At 38.3% G+C, this 16,150-nt stretch overlaps 1 protein-coding gene across 1 annotated transcript in view; it reads right to left on the bottom strand.

Annotated features, from left to right (window-relative positions):
• Positions 1-16,150, bottom strand: part of ACOT12 (acyl-CoA thioesterase 12) — a 37,019-nt gene that overhangs the window by 7,832 nt on the left and 13,037 nt on the right. Inside the window, exons 4-11 of the mRNA XM_004678165.2 lie at positions 15,747-15,848; positions 13,102-13,237; positions 5,381-5,537; positions 3,759-3,878; positions 2,692-2,842; positions 2,024-2,079; positions 1,679-1,742; positions 931-1,014 (exon numbers count right to left, since the gene is read on the bottom strand). Coding sequence (XP_004678222.1) covers positions 931-1,014; positions 1,679-1,742; positions 2,024-2,079; positions 2,692-2,842; positions 3,759-3,878; positions 5,381-5,537; positions 13,102-13,237; positions 15,747-15,848 — 870 coding nt within the window. The remainder of the gene's footprint in view (positions 1-930; positions 1,015-1,678; positions 1,743-2,023; positions 2,080-2,691; positions 2,843-3,758; positions 3,879-5,380; positions 5,538-13,101; positions 13,238-15,746; positions 15,849-16,150) is intronic.

Raw genomic sequence — 16,150 nt, 5'->3', positions numbered from 1 at the left:
GAATTGATGAAGTAGCATCTGAATTTGCTTTGGTTTTAGGGTAAGGTAACCGAACGGCAACTTGCGGCACTGTTAGTAAGTGCGATGGGACCTCCAGTAATGATGGGACAAGTAGGACTGTCCCAAGAGAACCAGGACATATGTTCACCTATTTTAGAGGTTGCTGCTTTGTTGATGATTAAGAAAAAACAGTACACACTGACCCATGAACATAAATTCCATTGCTGTGCATGTCCTGAGTGCCAGGCGCTGCTGTGCTCTGGGACTAGGGTAGTGAACAGAGTGACTTTTAGAGAGATTGCAGTCTAGTTAGTGCGGGTGTCAGCTTCAAAGTGTCTCCTAATACAACTCTGAAACAAAACTGAAATCCAAATGATACCTCTTGACTTAAATTTGGTGAGACAAACCCTGCAAAATGTGCTAATGGAGATACAGAACAGGATAAGAGGTCTTAAGTTTATAATCTTGTTAGAGAATAGGATTGTGTTATACTATGTAAGACTTAAATATTAGTTCCACATAGTTGTGGAAGAAATGGCACAAAATAGTGTAAAATTAATTGGAAAACTAAAGAAGTAATCGTTATAGGAGTTCCTAGAGAGAAAAGTTCCTTCAGCCAAGGGTGGTGAGCAGCCTTATGGAGAAGCGTTTGCCCTGCATCATCTTGAAAACCATGTAAGATTAGGGCAGATGAAGAGGAGGAGAGAGAGGCAGAATATGAGAACTGAGCTCAGAGGTAGGAACATGAGGGTGTGTTTGAAGAACTCCCAACTCAGCCAGCAGAGAGTAGTAGAGGCAGGAGTGCAAGAATACTTGATGCTTAGATAATTTCCCTGAAAGATTTTTCACCTTGAAAAGATGAGTAGAAATAGGACCACCACTGACCATCACGGCAACTTCCATTTATGAAGACAATGGACTGTTTCCTACCTTTTCCCCAAGGCTGGTAACCTCCCAGCCACTTTTGGCCGCCAATGTTTTGAGAGCCTCCACGTTGCTATTACTCAAGGATTCCTAAAACACAAATATTTTATAAGCTGAGTTCGGAGCGGAGATATATGACCTAATATTTTCTGCTTAAAAGTGGATGCTGTTACAGCAGAAGTGATGCTAGGCTACAGGTAACCTAATTTCAGTCTTGACCCCACTTGATTCAAAATTCCAACTAGGTGACAGAAGGCCCAGATGCTTAGCAAACTAGTATCACTTTCAGTGGTGTCCTGAGTGAAGAGCAGATTTTCCTTCATTATGACATACTGTAATCCACAGGTAATAAGTAAATTTGAATTTCTCCTCCTATGTCCAGGTGGAAAACATGAGCACATCAATACTTTGTTATGCTACAAAATGCAAACTAGTGGGTATGTCATCAAACACAAATGATGGCAAGACCCCAGGTCTCACAGGTTTCGCAGCCACTGGCTGCTTGCATGCACTCGAGGCAGAGCATCCCAGTCTACACTTCGGAAACGACACATGATTCAAACAAGGCGGTGAGGCAGCTGGTAGGTAACCAGTCACAGAGACCTTGGTTCTGTCTCATTTTGGAATGACTGGTGATGGAATACACCATTTCACCTACCTATGCAGGCACACCTCATCTCAGTTAAACAAGGGGATTTTGTTTTTGTAATAATGTGATCTTTACAGGAAGAGCTCCAAGACATAAAACTGTCACCTGGTTGTTTACATCCCAGTGTACACAGAACGGAACCACTTCTTTGTGGGAAATAAAATATTTTCTGGAAAAAAAATCAAAAATGTTAAAATAACAGTTTTCTTTCCTGCATTAAATGCACAACAGTAACCATGGCGTTTTCTTGACAGAAATCTGCAGTGTTAAAAAGATGCTTTTAAGGTGGAACAATCAAGAAGGATAATTTCCATCACAGTAGCCTCCACAGTCAGAAAACAGACCTTCTCTTTGAACTCTGTGGAATAAAGACCCAGAGAGAGGCCCTTTGTTATGTGGTTGATCAGATAAGAGTAGGTTCCATAAGATCTTTACGCCTGGGTCTCTTACCTGCCTAGGCGAATTCTTTTGCGTGCAATAGCTCCCCTGTATCGTCTAAAATCATCCTTTAATGAAAAACAAAGTAAAATCAATGAAAGTCTTATTTTAATGCTACGATCTTCAAGTCCCGCTCTTCTGAGTCAGTTGAAGGTGCTAATTGGTACACCAGAGTCTGCATGAACTGTCCTCTTCCCCCACGGGCAGTACATGGATAAATAGCTCAGCCTTTATAGATCTCTTTTCTTTTTTCAAAGTGGATATTGTGGTCATTTCTGACAAGAATTATCCGAAGATCTCTATGTTGTTGTTAGACAAGATGAAAACTGGCCTAAAGGCAACCCCAGGACATGGGGCAACACATCATTCTGATGAATGTGGCGCAGCTTGGAGAACTGGATGTATCGGGAGAGAAGATCATCAGAACGGGGACAGAGATGATGACTTGCTACCAAATGTCTCCATGAGGCTGAGCAGAAGTGAGATCTTCGAAACTGCCACCAAATGAATGGTGATTTGGGTAAAAAGAAAAAAAGTCCATCTCACTTTATAATATAGAAATAAAGAAAGCAGGGTCACGGAGGTCATCGCTGGTGAGAGCATTATGGGTAGCGCTCGGTACCCATCGCTTCCCCCAGGGTCAGTGGTCTGTTCCCGAACCTCACCTGCTAATAACTGACCTTTGAGGTGGGTTTGATTCTGGGAAATGTGACCAGTTCTTCCTTATCGTTGACAGCATGGTAAATGAGAAAAGCACTGTTGATGTGTCTGCCTCTGCCCTCAGACCACTCCTGACAGTCAAAGGCCTCCACGCGCACACCCACCTCCACGCTGCAGAAGAGGACACCGGCAGTGGGCAGAGCGCAGAGCACATGCCGCCTCTGCCTCTGCGGCGGCTTCACCCCTTCCTCCAGGCGAGGAGACAACAAGCACCCTCGGCAGAGCTGTGGCAAGGGGCAAATCCACTTCACCCGTCAGAGGGTGTGATGTAAGCACCTGGGAACATTTCTACTTCCAAGTGGGAAAAAAGCCAGGTAGGACTTCATATACATTCATGAATATTTTTGGTAATGGGGAAGTAGAAGTTGTACCAAAGTATTTCTTTCCCCTAAAGACAATAGTTCAGTAATTAAAAAGAATCAAATACTGAAATTTGATAGGAAATACATTCTTTTCAACGTTAAAAAGAAAAGGTACTAAGTTAAACCGTTTCACTGTATATCAATAATAATAGAAATAACTGAAGTGTTTTGGACATAATGATGGTAAGTGACAGGTCCATTTTGAGTCAGTTGCTATGTGGTCACTGGAACTCTGGTGAGTGAAAGGAAAGTTAGTAAACTAAGGCCATTCAGGCCAACTGGGACATACTTTGTAATATATATGGTACATGCTTATAATATCACATTAAATATATCATATATTTTGTATGTATCATATATTCCATATACTATATATCATATCACATATATTGAGATATGCATTATATGACATCATATATCACATGTATGATATATAATATATGATATAACCAACCCATCACAGTTTACTCAGAATTTATGAGCAGAACAGAGGAATAACATGTGTTTTCAGACTTTGAAGATTGAGTGAAGTTTAAAAAAAGTTAGAGGGACCTTGGTTATTTGGAAGTAGTTCCCATGTCACCTCCAAGTTGAAATAAAAACAATTTATGTGCAAGTTTTAATTTGCTTATAGCATCCTAAGGGCACTAGTCGTCACACTTTACCAGTTCCGAAATGTGTTGTTGACAATGGCATTGAAGACAAGCCGGTCCCCAACTGTAGATGGTCCCCGAAACTTAAACATGTCCACAGATTTCAGAAAGGGATGTGCCCTACATAGGCGGCTGGGAAACAAAGAGGATGAAAGAAAAGAGAAAGATCATTTTTCGAAAGGTTTTCATGAACTGCTGATTTGTTTAATGAATGCACCAGATAGCCAATGTGCTTTATAGAGGAATCTCTCTTTGAACTCCAGTAAAATAAGTGCTGTATGGCGTTTTCTGAGAGCAGTTCTGAATGCTACTAGAAAGTACCTTGGGAAATGCCTTGGGGTATTTTAAGATGCTGGTGTCTTTGCTTTTGATTTTGTGGTACACTCTTGCTCTTGTTTTGTCTTTCAGAAAACCATACCAGTGTCTCTGATTCTAATTTGAGGGCTATATTCTCCCTGACAGTCCATGACTACAATCCCAGTAGGAAACTGTGACTAGGGGGTAGAGGGAGGGAAGATGAAAGGACCTGCCAGCTGAAGCCACTCACACTAGTTTCTTAGTCTCATAGTTAACTGCATTCACCCACCTACCAACAGAAGGATTCCTGTCCCCCACCACCCCCCGGCCCCCCCCAACACAGAAAAATTACCTGGATAGCAGCACAAAATCTTAAAGACTACAAGGTATACATTTTACAATTTTCTTTGTAGTTTTCATTTATAAAAAATATTTAATCTCAGTAAGTCACTTCCATAATTTTTACATTTTCTGTTCCCACTGTAGTCATCGGATTACTCTGAAGAATTATGCAGTTATTAAGTGAACAGTCTGCCAATTATATTGTGAACCTCTCTGTACAACTGATTCAAATGCTTTCTTGTGATTAAGAATTAACATTCTCCTTTTAAAAACAAGTTCTCTTATTTGTGTATAGTCACAAGAAGGATAACTACAGGTTTCTAACTATAGTAATAACTAAAGATATATTAGTAATAAAGCTAATTTTAGTAGAATGAAACCTTGACAATTTTCAGTAGTTTAAAAATTGTCAGAAGGGCAGCTTCTGTCCAAATGTGCTTCAGAGCACACAATGTTCCTTGAAGCTGCTGAACTCCCGACATGCTTCTGTTCAGAATAAAATAACCTTTTTGAAAATGAGGTGCATTTAAAAGTATTCTTCTTTCTCTTTTTATTTTTCAGTTAGTCCTTTGGCCATAACAATTCTAAACAGAACTTTTAAAAGTCAGACCTAGTGACAAATTGCCTTTTAAAAAGTTTGTAACTTGGCTATTTTAAACATACAAGCTGTCTTCTGTTTCTGTTATACATCTACCTTGTTGAAAGTATTGTTAAATGAGTTGGAGTGTTTACAAGATCAATACAACTCATAATTTAGAAGCAAGTCTTAGAACTGTCATCTCATTTTTATTTTTGAACCAGGAACCTAAACATTCACTTTCAAATGAAAGGTCAGATTAGTCGCAAGGGAAACAGAGAAATGACTTATCATAATCTCATTTTGATGAAAGGCAACACTGTCCTCTGTGCCCTTGTGTAGGCACTAACTAGGTTTTAAAGTTTTGCTATTCTCCCACCGGTCCCAATGTTGTACACGGAAGGCTAAAATCAAGAACCTTGCAGAAATAGTTGCCACCGTCTCCATCCAGGCCATAATCTGGCCACCAAATGTATTTCCATGATGGTTTGCATGGGGTGGAAGTACAAGTTCAATGCTCTGAACAGAGGTTCCCCTTGTGGAAATCCTTCCTTCCTCTTCATCGAAAACAGGATCTGAAAGGTGGGTACAGAGGTTAATGATGGTGGAAACTGGGGCTTCAGCTTTGCCATTCCAATAGCACTCACATCTCGGGGGGGGGGTTAGAAAAATTAAATCATGCCTGAAGACTTCAAACTCCCCAGGACATACACAGATTTTTGTTTTTTCTATAGTGACTTTCATCTGAATGGGAAATTTATAATGAATTAGGCAACATATCAGAACAGGCCTTTTAAATTGTATCTAAAGGTCTATGGGAATTTTAATTAAAAGAATGATTTTGTTTATTTAATAATCCATTTTATAGTACATTTCTTTTCCAATAAATTTTTATTAAAGTAACATTGCATTATAACATTATACAGGTTTCAGTTTCACATCATATAAATCAATGTATGTATTACCTTAAGTTCACCACTAAAGTTTGACTCTATCCTTTACAACTCTTTTTACCTAATCTACCCACTTCCTTTTCCTCTTCTGGTAACTACTAATTTGTTTTTACAATCTAAAAATTTTCTTTTTTAAATTTGTTTTGTTTATGTACCACTTATGAATGAAATCATATGGTGCTTGTTTTGTCATTTCACTAAGCACAATATCCTCTAGTTCTATGCATCTTGTTGCAAATGACGGTTTCATCGGAGTTTCCTGTCATCATTTATTTCTTTGCTTTTTAATAGCTGAGTAGTATTTCCTTGTACATCTATATCACATCTTTATTCAGTCATCCATCTGTGGGCATTTGGGTGGCTTAATTTTTGGCTACAGTAAATGATGCTGCAGTAAACATGGGGTGCATATATCTCTTCAAATTAGTTTATATATTCTTTTTTAAGATTTATTTATTTATTCATACAGAATTGGGGTACAGGCCAGAGATGCGGAGGGTGAGAGGATTCACCAGAGACAGAGTGGGGAGCAGAGCAGGCAGATGTTCAAAGTACACTGCTGAGGGGAGCAGCGGGCGGGCCAGGAGAGGTCTGCCGCGCCATGTGGATCTCCTCCGGGGCAGGCGGGGATCGAACTCATGCGGAAGTGGCTTTAGCTTCTTAGTGCAGTGCTTTAACCTGCTGCGCCACCAGGGAGGGCCCAGTTGATATATTCTTTGGGTAACTATTTAGAATTGGGGAAACTGGATTGTGTAGAAAATCAATTTTAAAATTTTAAGGATCTCCATACTGCCAGCACAGTTTACGTCACCACCAACAGTGTACAGGGCCTCTTTCTCGCCAAAACTTGATGTTTCTTGTCTTTTGCAGAATAGCTATTCCCACAAGTATGAGGTGATAGCTTGTGTTTTGACTTGCATTTCCCTAAGAATAAGAGGGGTTAAGCATCAGCATCACTTTGTGAGTCTGTTGAACATCTGTGTATCTTCTTTGGAGAAGTTTCTATTTAGATACTCTGCTGTTTTTATTATTATTATTATTATTATTTTGTTGTTGTTGTAGTTGTTGCAGAATTTTATGAATTCTTTAAATATTTTGGAAAGTAATCCCTTACTGGATATATGATTTGCAAGTATCTTCCCTATCATTAGAATATATTTTCATTTGAAGTAGTTTCTTTCATGGTGCAAGAATTTTTTTAGTCAATATATATTCTGATTTATTTTTGTTTTTGTTTTCTTTGCCTTTGGAGTAGCATTCCCCATCTCTAAGGTTGATGGCGAGAAACATGTTGACTATACTTTCTTCTATTTATTTTATGGTTTTAGGTCTTTAATATAAATCTCTAATCCATTTTGAATTATTTTTTGCATATGGTGTGGGATAGGGGCTTATTTCCATTCTTTTGCATATGGCTGTCCAGTTTTACCAACAACATTTACTGAAGAGACTTAACCTTGCTCCAATGTACGCTCTTGGCTCCTTTGATGTAAGTTAGTTGTCCATATCTGTGGGTTTCTCAATTCTGTTTATTTATCTGTGCACCTGTCTTTATTCCAATACCATGCAGTATTGACCACTATCACATTATTGTGTAGTTTTGAAATGAGGACACTGTACCCTCATCTCTGCCCCCCTCCCCAAGATTGCTTTTGCTTTTTGGTGTTTTTTGTAGTTACAAGTTAACTTCTTGATTTTTTTAAATTCTATATCTGTGATTAATGCCATTGAGATATTGATTTGTGTATTACTTTAGGTAATACAGGCATTTTAACTGTTAATTCTTCCATTGCAGGCACATCAACTATCTCTCTATATATTTGTATCTTCTAGTGTTTTCAGCAATGTCCTGTAGATTGCAGTGTACAAATCTTTCATCTCTTTGGTTAAATTTAGTCCAGACTATTTAAACTTGAGTTATATTTAAATTTGAATTGTTGGGGGCAAAGGAAGAGCAGGTCATGATGGGGGAGGGCAGAATGAAATTTTGGGAGTATAGATATGTCATTTTCTTTATTGTGGTGATAGATTCAGTGGTTATATGCATCTCAAAACTTATCAAATTATACACCTTAAGTCTGGGCCATTTATGGCATGTCAATTATAACTCAACAGAGTTGTTGAAAACAAAGGAGTTTCAGCTATAAATGATAACCACTGAAAATCTGGAGTAGTTTACTGTTCTATACACTTTAGAATATGGCCTCCTGTGGTTGCAGTTTTGTGATGAATTCAGTCACAAATGGACAAGACATAATACATTATACTTTTCTGTGACCTGCTTGCTTTGAATCATATCTGCTTCATTTTCAGACAAATTGGTTTTTATATACTCAATAATGGCAAAATCATTTACTCTGGCTGCAAAGAGGTAAAATGTATTCAGTTATGCTTCCTGCATCAACAAGTAAATCACCAGCTAGGCTTAAATGTTATGTGCTGTGGTTGAGGAGGTGGGGGGGAGGTTTGCAACTCAGGGCTACCATACTGGTTGTACTGTCAAAGGCAGAGCTGAGCTTGATACCAGCAGTTGTTGGTATCTGGGAACGGCATAGTCACATATAAGAGAGAGAAATGTGGTTACAGAGATTTTAAATTTAATTTCTGAGTAGAATTCTTAAATTTAGAATGCATCAAGGGTCTTTTATTTTTCACATTGCTTCCAACCCATCATTTAATTCCTGTTTAAGTATATCTAGGTTACTTCCTATTATTGAAGTCTAAAAATTCAACTCCTTCTCATGACCTGCCAGCAATTCTAACCTTGTCTGGCCAATGCCTATTGCTCTAACCCCAGCTAGTCTGATTTTCACTAGCAACCTTCCTTCACCCTTGTATTCTCTCTCAATCTTGGTCTCTCTTTGTTCCAATGACAATGGCCTGCATTTGGTGACTGGAATTAAGTGCTGAAGGAAGCCATCTCTGACCATCACAGTTAATTCTTATATTATGAGCCCCTGCCCATAAGTACCTTCATCGTTATAGTTTTATGTCTGTGTGATAATTGATTATCCGACCCACTCAATACTAAACTCCTTTGGACTGTGCCTCTATTTGTTTTTACTTTAAAGTAATATAATTTTTACTTTAGTATTGTATTTGTTTTTCTGAATACAGGTGCTCATTAAAAATTTACTGAATGTTCAAACTATTGATTTAGTCCACAGTCCAAGTTTTATCAGCACTGTTTCATTTAGGGTTCCTCACCATTTCTGGACTTCAAGATTTTTTCTTATTTTTTGCCTGCTGAGAGGTGTTGGTAAAGATGTTTGTAATGTTTTATTCCAAAATATTAGTTTTTCCCAGACATTGTGTCAAAAATTTTTAGATAATTAGATGATTTTGTTAGATGATATATATATATATCTATATATATATATATATCAAACTAACATTGATTTTTTAAAAAAAATTAATTTATTCATTTATTTGTACAGAGCTGGGGTACAGGCCAGAGATGCGGAGGGTGAGAGGATTCACCAGAGACAGAGTGGGGTGCAGAACAGGCAGATCGACGAAGTACACTGCTGAGGGGAGCAGCGGGCTGGTCAGGAGAGGTCTGCCACGCCATGTGGATCTCCTCCAGGACAGGCGGGGATCAAACTCATGCGGAAGTGGCTTAAGCTTCTTTGTTCTGTGCTTTAACCCACTGTGCCACCAGCTGGTTAATATTGATTTTTAAGGTTAATTTCTATAACTCAAATGATACTTCAAAATAAATTAATATAAATTATTGCTGGAAAAGACTTTTTAATGAAAAAAGTAGGTATATAACTTAATATTGTTACCTCTTCATGAAATATCTATTTTATTTGCTTCAAATGTTACTAGTATCTGCAAATGTGCATATATATGTGTGTGATAGTTGTCTCTGAGGATGGGAACTGGGTAACTGGGACATGTGGATGAAAGGGAGACTTAGTCTTTTCATTGATTCTTCCCTTACACCCTTTGCATTTTTCAGCTTTACATGTATTATCTATTTTTAAATAATTAGAACCTAATTGTAAAATAAAAGTTAATTGAGAATCTTATAACAAAAGAGGCACTGTGAAAATTCAAATATAGGACAACTATTTCTACTTTCAGGGTTAACTTTGAAGAAAAATCTACTCATTTTCTGTGAAGATGTGTCTGGCAGGCACTGGGACATGAGGAGGTGAGTCCTCGGACAGGTCATATGTGCACATGCAGCAGCTATGAGGTGTGCAGAGGCACTAAGTACAGGTGACTTCAGTACAGGGAAGCATGCCTACTTGCAGGAAGCTGCCAGCAAATGAAGAAATAGGCTCTCCCAGGTTAAAAATCCAACTCTGGCTCTGTTCCCAGAGTACAGGACAGTAAACAGACCTCATTCTTTATGTAGATTTCCAAATAGGGACCCACTTGACCAGTGGCCAATTTTGTGGCTTGTACTTGGATGTATTTCCATTAAATGATACATTAAGTGTTGTGTCACCATTCTGGACAATTTTACATCAATCCCATATTTTTATATCAGGATCTTTGACCTGAATTGACCTAATATTTTCCCTTCATAACCAGAAAGGATTAACACATTGAAGATTTGATTTTCTACTAAAACATAATTTCAGTGCTCTTAATCTTAAGTCTACCTACATGCCAAGCTTCTAAACAATGACCCACTGGTATAAAAGCCCCTTCTCCAAAAAGTCCCACTTTTACATAATCCTGTTTCCTTTTCTTTTTCTTTCTGAAAGCATGTGATTTGTATTCAAGTTTCTCATCTTTTAAAAATAGGTATTCAACCATACTTCTTGACAATGATGCCAATCTTTTATATCTGATTTTACAACCAATGCAGAATGCTGTTTTTTCCTAAAAATCCAGCTCACTCACAAAGACAATCTTGTTGTCTGCCATTAGATCACATTGTCTAATTCAGAACAACTTTATCAGACTTGCAGGGCAGAAGGTAGACAAACGACATGCTCTATGTCAACTTTAAGTTCTAGGGGTCCGATATTTTTAAGAGAAATTGCTTTTAAGTTCTGTGGTATCTTGGGTGGCATGGAAGCCGGGAAAGTTTCCAAAAAGAACAAATCAGTGAAGTTAGGTTTAAGTTTTTTGTGCAAGGAATAGGGTGCACTAGATGAAACAGATATAAACAGTCTTTATAAAATATATGATTATTAATTGAACCAGACCTATAGATCTACACTGTTCAATTTCCTAACTGAAGCGGAAGTCAATTGTAATCATTTTACCTCTCTTTGAATGGCTGTAGCACGTGTGAACATCTCTAGTATGTAAAGTAATGTTGGTGGGGTGTAGCTGCGTGTAACCAATAGCTCCTGATTTTCTTTATCAGTATAATTTGTGTAACACAGAAGAACCCAATGTTGCCAGCCAAGTTCACCTGGCTCACTTTGCTCTGAGAGTAGAGTGAAGGAGGATTTAATCACTAGGCATAGCAATCCTTTCCAATGAACTGACATTTTGAGAAAAGTCAGAGTAGCAGAGATCATTATAAATCCTTTCCAGGGCAAAGATATGATAATTTATGTCATTGATGTATAGTTTTGATAACAATGGTGTCTTATTATCAACCTTTCCTCATAATGATATGTTATCATATCTAGTGTTAATCAGCCTGAAACCATGATTAAATGTTTTCTATCCTGAAAAAAAATGCCTGTTCACCTGGGGGTCCTCTCTAGCTCTAGGCCATTTCTTCCACCTTCACAGTACAGTTCATTGTAAGAATTATCTTCATCTGTGTCTGCAATCCTTCCTATACATGGAAACCTCTTAAATAACAATAAACACTTTCTACATGACCAGCAATCTATGCTAACCCATTTAATCCTTACAAAATCTATTGAGTAATCAGTACATTTATTGTGCTTTTTTACAGTTATGTTTGCTTATCTTTAATTTTGCCATGGTGAATGGAGAAAACAGAAAAGCCAGTGGTTTGAGTATGGGCAATAGGTTCCTGGTAAGAAAAAAAAATTGGTCGCTTCTTGCTGGCCAGTGATTGTGGCTGCGAACAGATGAGCCAGTAAGTCTAGTGATCAAGCTTAGGAATAAGTAAGCAGGGGGAGAAGTAAGTGGGCTGCCAGAAGTACCCTTATTCCTGTGTAACTGGGTCTAGAGGACAGAGTCCACCTCTCATGGTTAAAGTACAGGAAAACACCATGAGAACACTGAGTTCCTGTCAAGTGCCAGCACTGCTGAGGACACTTCTGACTGGTGTAGATATTTACTACTCAGTGCATCAGTTTCCCCTGAAAGCAGGTGCTCTGAAGTCACCAAACAGCTCTAAGAGCTGTGATGACCATTATTTCCTTATCTTAGCAAACTGTATTCAAAGCATTTTGGAGCTGAGTTCTGATGGTATCTTCTTGGCAAGTGACTTAATACCCAAGTCTTCCTTTACATAAAAATAACTTGATAACAGGCATTGTCTTTTTTAAAAGGTTAGTTATGAGTGGAAGTCTTTGAAAAACTGTTTTCCAATCTAGAGATCTTGTCTCAGACCACAGTGATGTCCCTTGAGGCAAGAAGGACTGGACCACTACACTTCCTCCTCTCCCCTACTTTGCTCAGCATCAGAGGTCATTTCTCCTGGGCTTCAGGAGGTACCTCAGATATGAAAGAAGGAGAGGGGAGAGAGAGCATGAGTCTCTTTTCTCTACTAATCTAGCTCCACAAGTTCTCACAGAGCTGGGGAAATCACCAGGTAAATAAGAAACTTTGGCTCATCAAGCACAGTGTCTTGGATGATTCCTATTCTCTGTGATCTTTGGCAAAAAATTTCACTTTCTTCCTTTATTAGGACTATATTCATGTCATATGGAATAACGAAGGAGACACTGTTTAATAATCATGAAGCACTGGACTGATTTTGGATTGTCATTTCTTCGATCATTGATCACATAGAATACACACTTGTTAATAAGAAGGACCTCCTGGTCTCTGTTGCCTTTCCTTCCTGTCACTTCGCTTGGAGACCTTCTCATTTAGCGGGTTCTTGGGTATCAGAGTTTTATTCTGAATAGTCAGCCCCTTCCTCTCCAGCCACTGTAATTGTTGGCAAAGATACATGTCATCTCTAGGATAGGATTGCATTGATAGGTGACAGTAAGTGTGCTCCCAGAAAGTGTCCCATTCACCTTCACAGTCATATATTTAAAAAGTTCCTACAAACAGATTTACTGACCATCAAATTTGCTACTTTCCTTCATCAAATTTTTAAAGGTGTCTTCATGTTGTAATCGAACTTTCCTTCTTTCAGAAGCCAGATTATGTTCTATACGATCTTGTTCATTTAGAAGTGTGACTGGTTTTAAATTAATCTGAAGAAAGAAAAACTTTATTTCATCGCTTTGTTGAATTATAAAAGCACAACATGAATTCTGCAAAAACAAGGTATATGTGCATCTTTTTCTAATTCAAAGTAAATACACTAATTCTGTTCCTGGGTGTTTTTACTTACATTATTTTAAAATAAAAAGATAAATACAGGCTGTTTCATCATATATAATAAGATATATGCGAAGCTTTAAAAAGCTTTCCAAATATTAATTTTCCTTGAATTGAAAAAAAATTTCAACAGAACTACAAAACAAGAAATTCCTCTAATTAGTGTATCAGAAGAGGGGTTCCAGGAAATATTCCCAGTTTGGAAAGTTCATCATCTGGTGTAGAAACCTTAATTAATAAACAAACTGAAAAAATCAATAATAAAGTCAGAATAAAGCTTTAGCCAGCTTCTAGAAGCCAGCATGAACCAAAGGCTTCGAGCTCCTCCACAGATATCTGCCTGCTGACTTGTATGTGCAGGGAATGGGCACGTGCAGCTTGCCCAGCGCAGCTGCCTGCTTGTTTCCAGGACACCCAAAGACCGGTGCTGACCCCTGGCCAAGATAGAATGAAGTAGCTATTGATTTATAACATGCTGCCTAAGTCTAAAACTCCTCTGGCCTGCCTGTCTGAGTCATGTAGGAATGTGGTACAGACTGATTGTTTGCATTGTTTTAACTGGGAATACAGCTTTGTTTTAGTTGTGCCTTCGCTCTGCAATCTCAGATGAAGTGCATTTCCTTTGAAAAGGCTCCTGTGAGCCATGCCTCAGTCTTCTGTGTCTCGGAAGTTTGCCTGTGTTTTCTTTCTCCCTATACTACCTCCTTTAGCTTCAAGGTCAGGCATGAACATGTACCCTACTGACTCTTGCAGATCCTTTAGTGATCTGATTGTGCAGTTGTTGACTAAACCTAGTTAATCATTGTCCATCTCATCCTGGAATAAACTCACTTGGACAGAGATCCAGTGAGTCCTGTTGATTCAAACCAAACCTCTGATTTTTCGTGGCTCACTTTATGATGTACCACTGAACCATAGTGACACAAACTGGAAAAGTGAGTCTGGGAAAGGTGCTTTACAGAAAGGTTATTTGAGCCAACTCCTGAAGGTAGCACTGTAAGCACCTGACTCCTAGAAACACTTCTGAAAAACAGTTCTTCAGGCTCAGCAGTTATTGGACTGAAATGTGACTACTATATTCTTAGTCTATGAATCCCTGAAGTTGGAGTGAAAGCCTGAAGTTTGAATAGTAAAGGAATGGCCCTGGTTTGCTCCTTGTGAAGGAATGATTTGGAGAAGTGGACTCCTTTCAGTCATTTTCTCTCAGATATGGGAACTCTGCACCCACCCCCACATTTTCTGATTTCCAAGAGTTTGGAGATTTTTGTAGATCCCAGGAAAAACAGAATGGTTGGCAAGAACTATCTTAATGTTTTAAATTTTAATTTCTATGATGCCTTGTTCAACTCCAACCCCCAGTTCCTATAGTAGTGATTCTAATTTAGCAGTTTTGAGATAAAGCCCAGGAAGCTGTACTTTAATAATAAAAATGCTGAGTTGTGGCCTGTTGGTACTGGGCAGAGATACCACCATCTAGCCACCTCGGTGGACTAACTCTGTGTCTCCCGGTCCAAGTGAGAAGGAGTTTGGGTGTGTGACTCTGCTGTCATTTCTGTTGGGAACAATGAGGCCTTTGCTCTCTCTTGGCCTTAGAGTTGGAGGCCGTTTGAGGAAGAACATTTTTGCAGAGTGAGAGGCATTGCTTTGTGGCTTCAATGTAGAATTCGGAGAAAGCCAACTCTGGAGAATCCTTCGAGTAAAAGATTTAGATTTTAAATTGAATAATCACATTAAAACATGTTTTGACTCAATGTGTGCACTCCCCAGGCACCCTGACCTTAAAAAGGAAAGATAAGAAATTAATAATGAATCATTATCATCCCCAACAGCTTATAGACAAACTAATCTGGGCCAATGGCCAGGCGAGCCCACTGAGCATGCAGATCCAGACAGTGTATTTCTTTTGAGGGTGGCTTTACCTCACATGTCCTGAAGCTTATTTTTAAACTTCAATAGCTCAATATCTTTGACATTCTTCCTTTAGGTGTAAAAAAATGATTGGTCCACAACATGCAACTACTTGCTAAATTGCTTTTGCTTTAAATTTTTTTTTCTTATTTCAACTCAATTTTGAGTTATATAACCACAAAAGAAAATAACTAAACTTGTAAGCAATATTTTTACGAAACTAATATGACCTCCAGATCATTTAAAACACAATATTTTTTTCCTCTTTCTGAAACTGGCTACATCCCCTTTGCTCTAAGGTTCTGAGTATTGCCACAGAATGATAACTTTCACAGTAAATTCTGGTGAATATCAAGTCTTGGAAAACCATATCACAGTAAGAAGAAACATACCATTTTTTCATAATAATGCTGATGCAATTGTTAAAATGACCCTGCAGTAGGCATGAAAGATCTCTTCACAAAGAAAATTTACCTTTTTTTCCCCAACTGGTTTGGCTACAAATGTAGAGAAAGCCACACTCACAAGTTTCTCATTGCCAGTGAGCATGTCCTGGACTATGACCTTGATGCTAATCTAAAATGAAAGAAAAATAAATACACTTTTAACCATGCAGATAAAAGATGACAGTATGGTAATTTAAACGCAGTTACATATTTCATTAGTCTTTTTTTTAATGAAACTAACTAGCATTTTAATTATTTTTAAGCAATACTGTCCTTTTTTTTTTAAGATTTATTTATTCATATAGAACTGGGGTACAGGCCAGAGATGCAGAGGGTGAGAGGATTCACTAGAGACAGAGTGGGGAGCAGAACAGGCAGATCGATGAAGTACACTGCTGAGGGGAGCAGCGGGCGGGTCAGGAGAGGTCTGCC

This window comes from Condylura cristata, unplaced genomic scaffold (genome assembly GCF_000260355.1).
Source record: "Condylura cristata isolate star-nosed mole 26May11 unplaced genomic scaffold, ConCri1.0 scaffold00007, whole genome shotgun sequence".
Classification (NCBI taxonomy): domain Eukaryota; kingdom Metazoa; phylum Chordata; class Mammalia; order Eulipotyphla; family Talpidae; genus Condylura; species Condylura cristata.
This window is presented reverse-complemented; position numbering and strand designations above follow the sequence as displayed.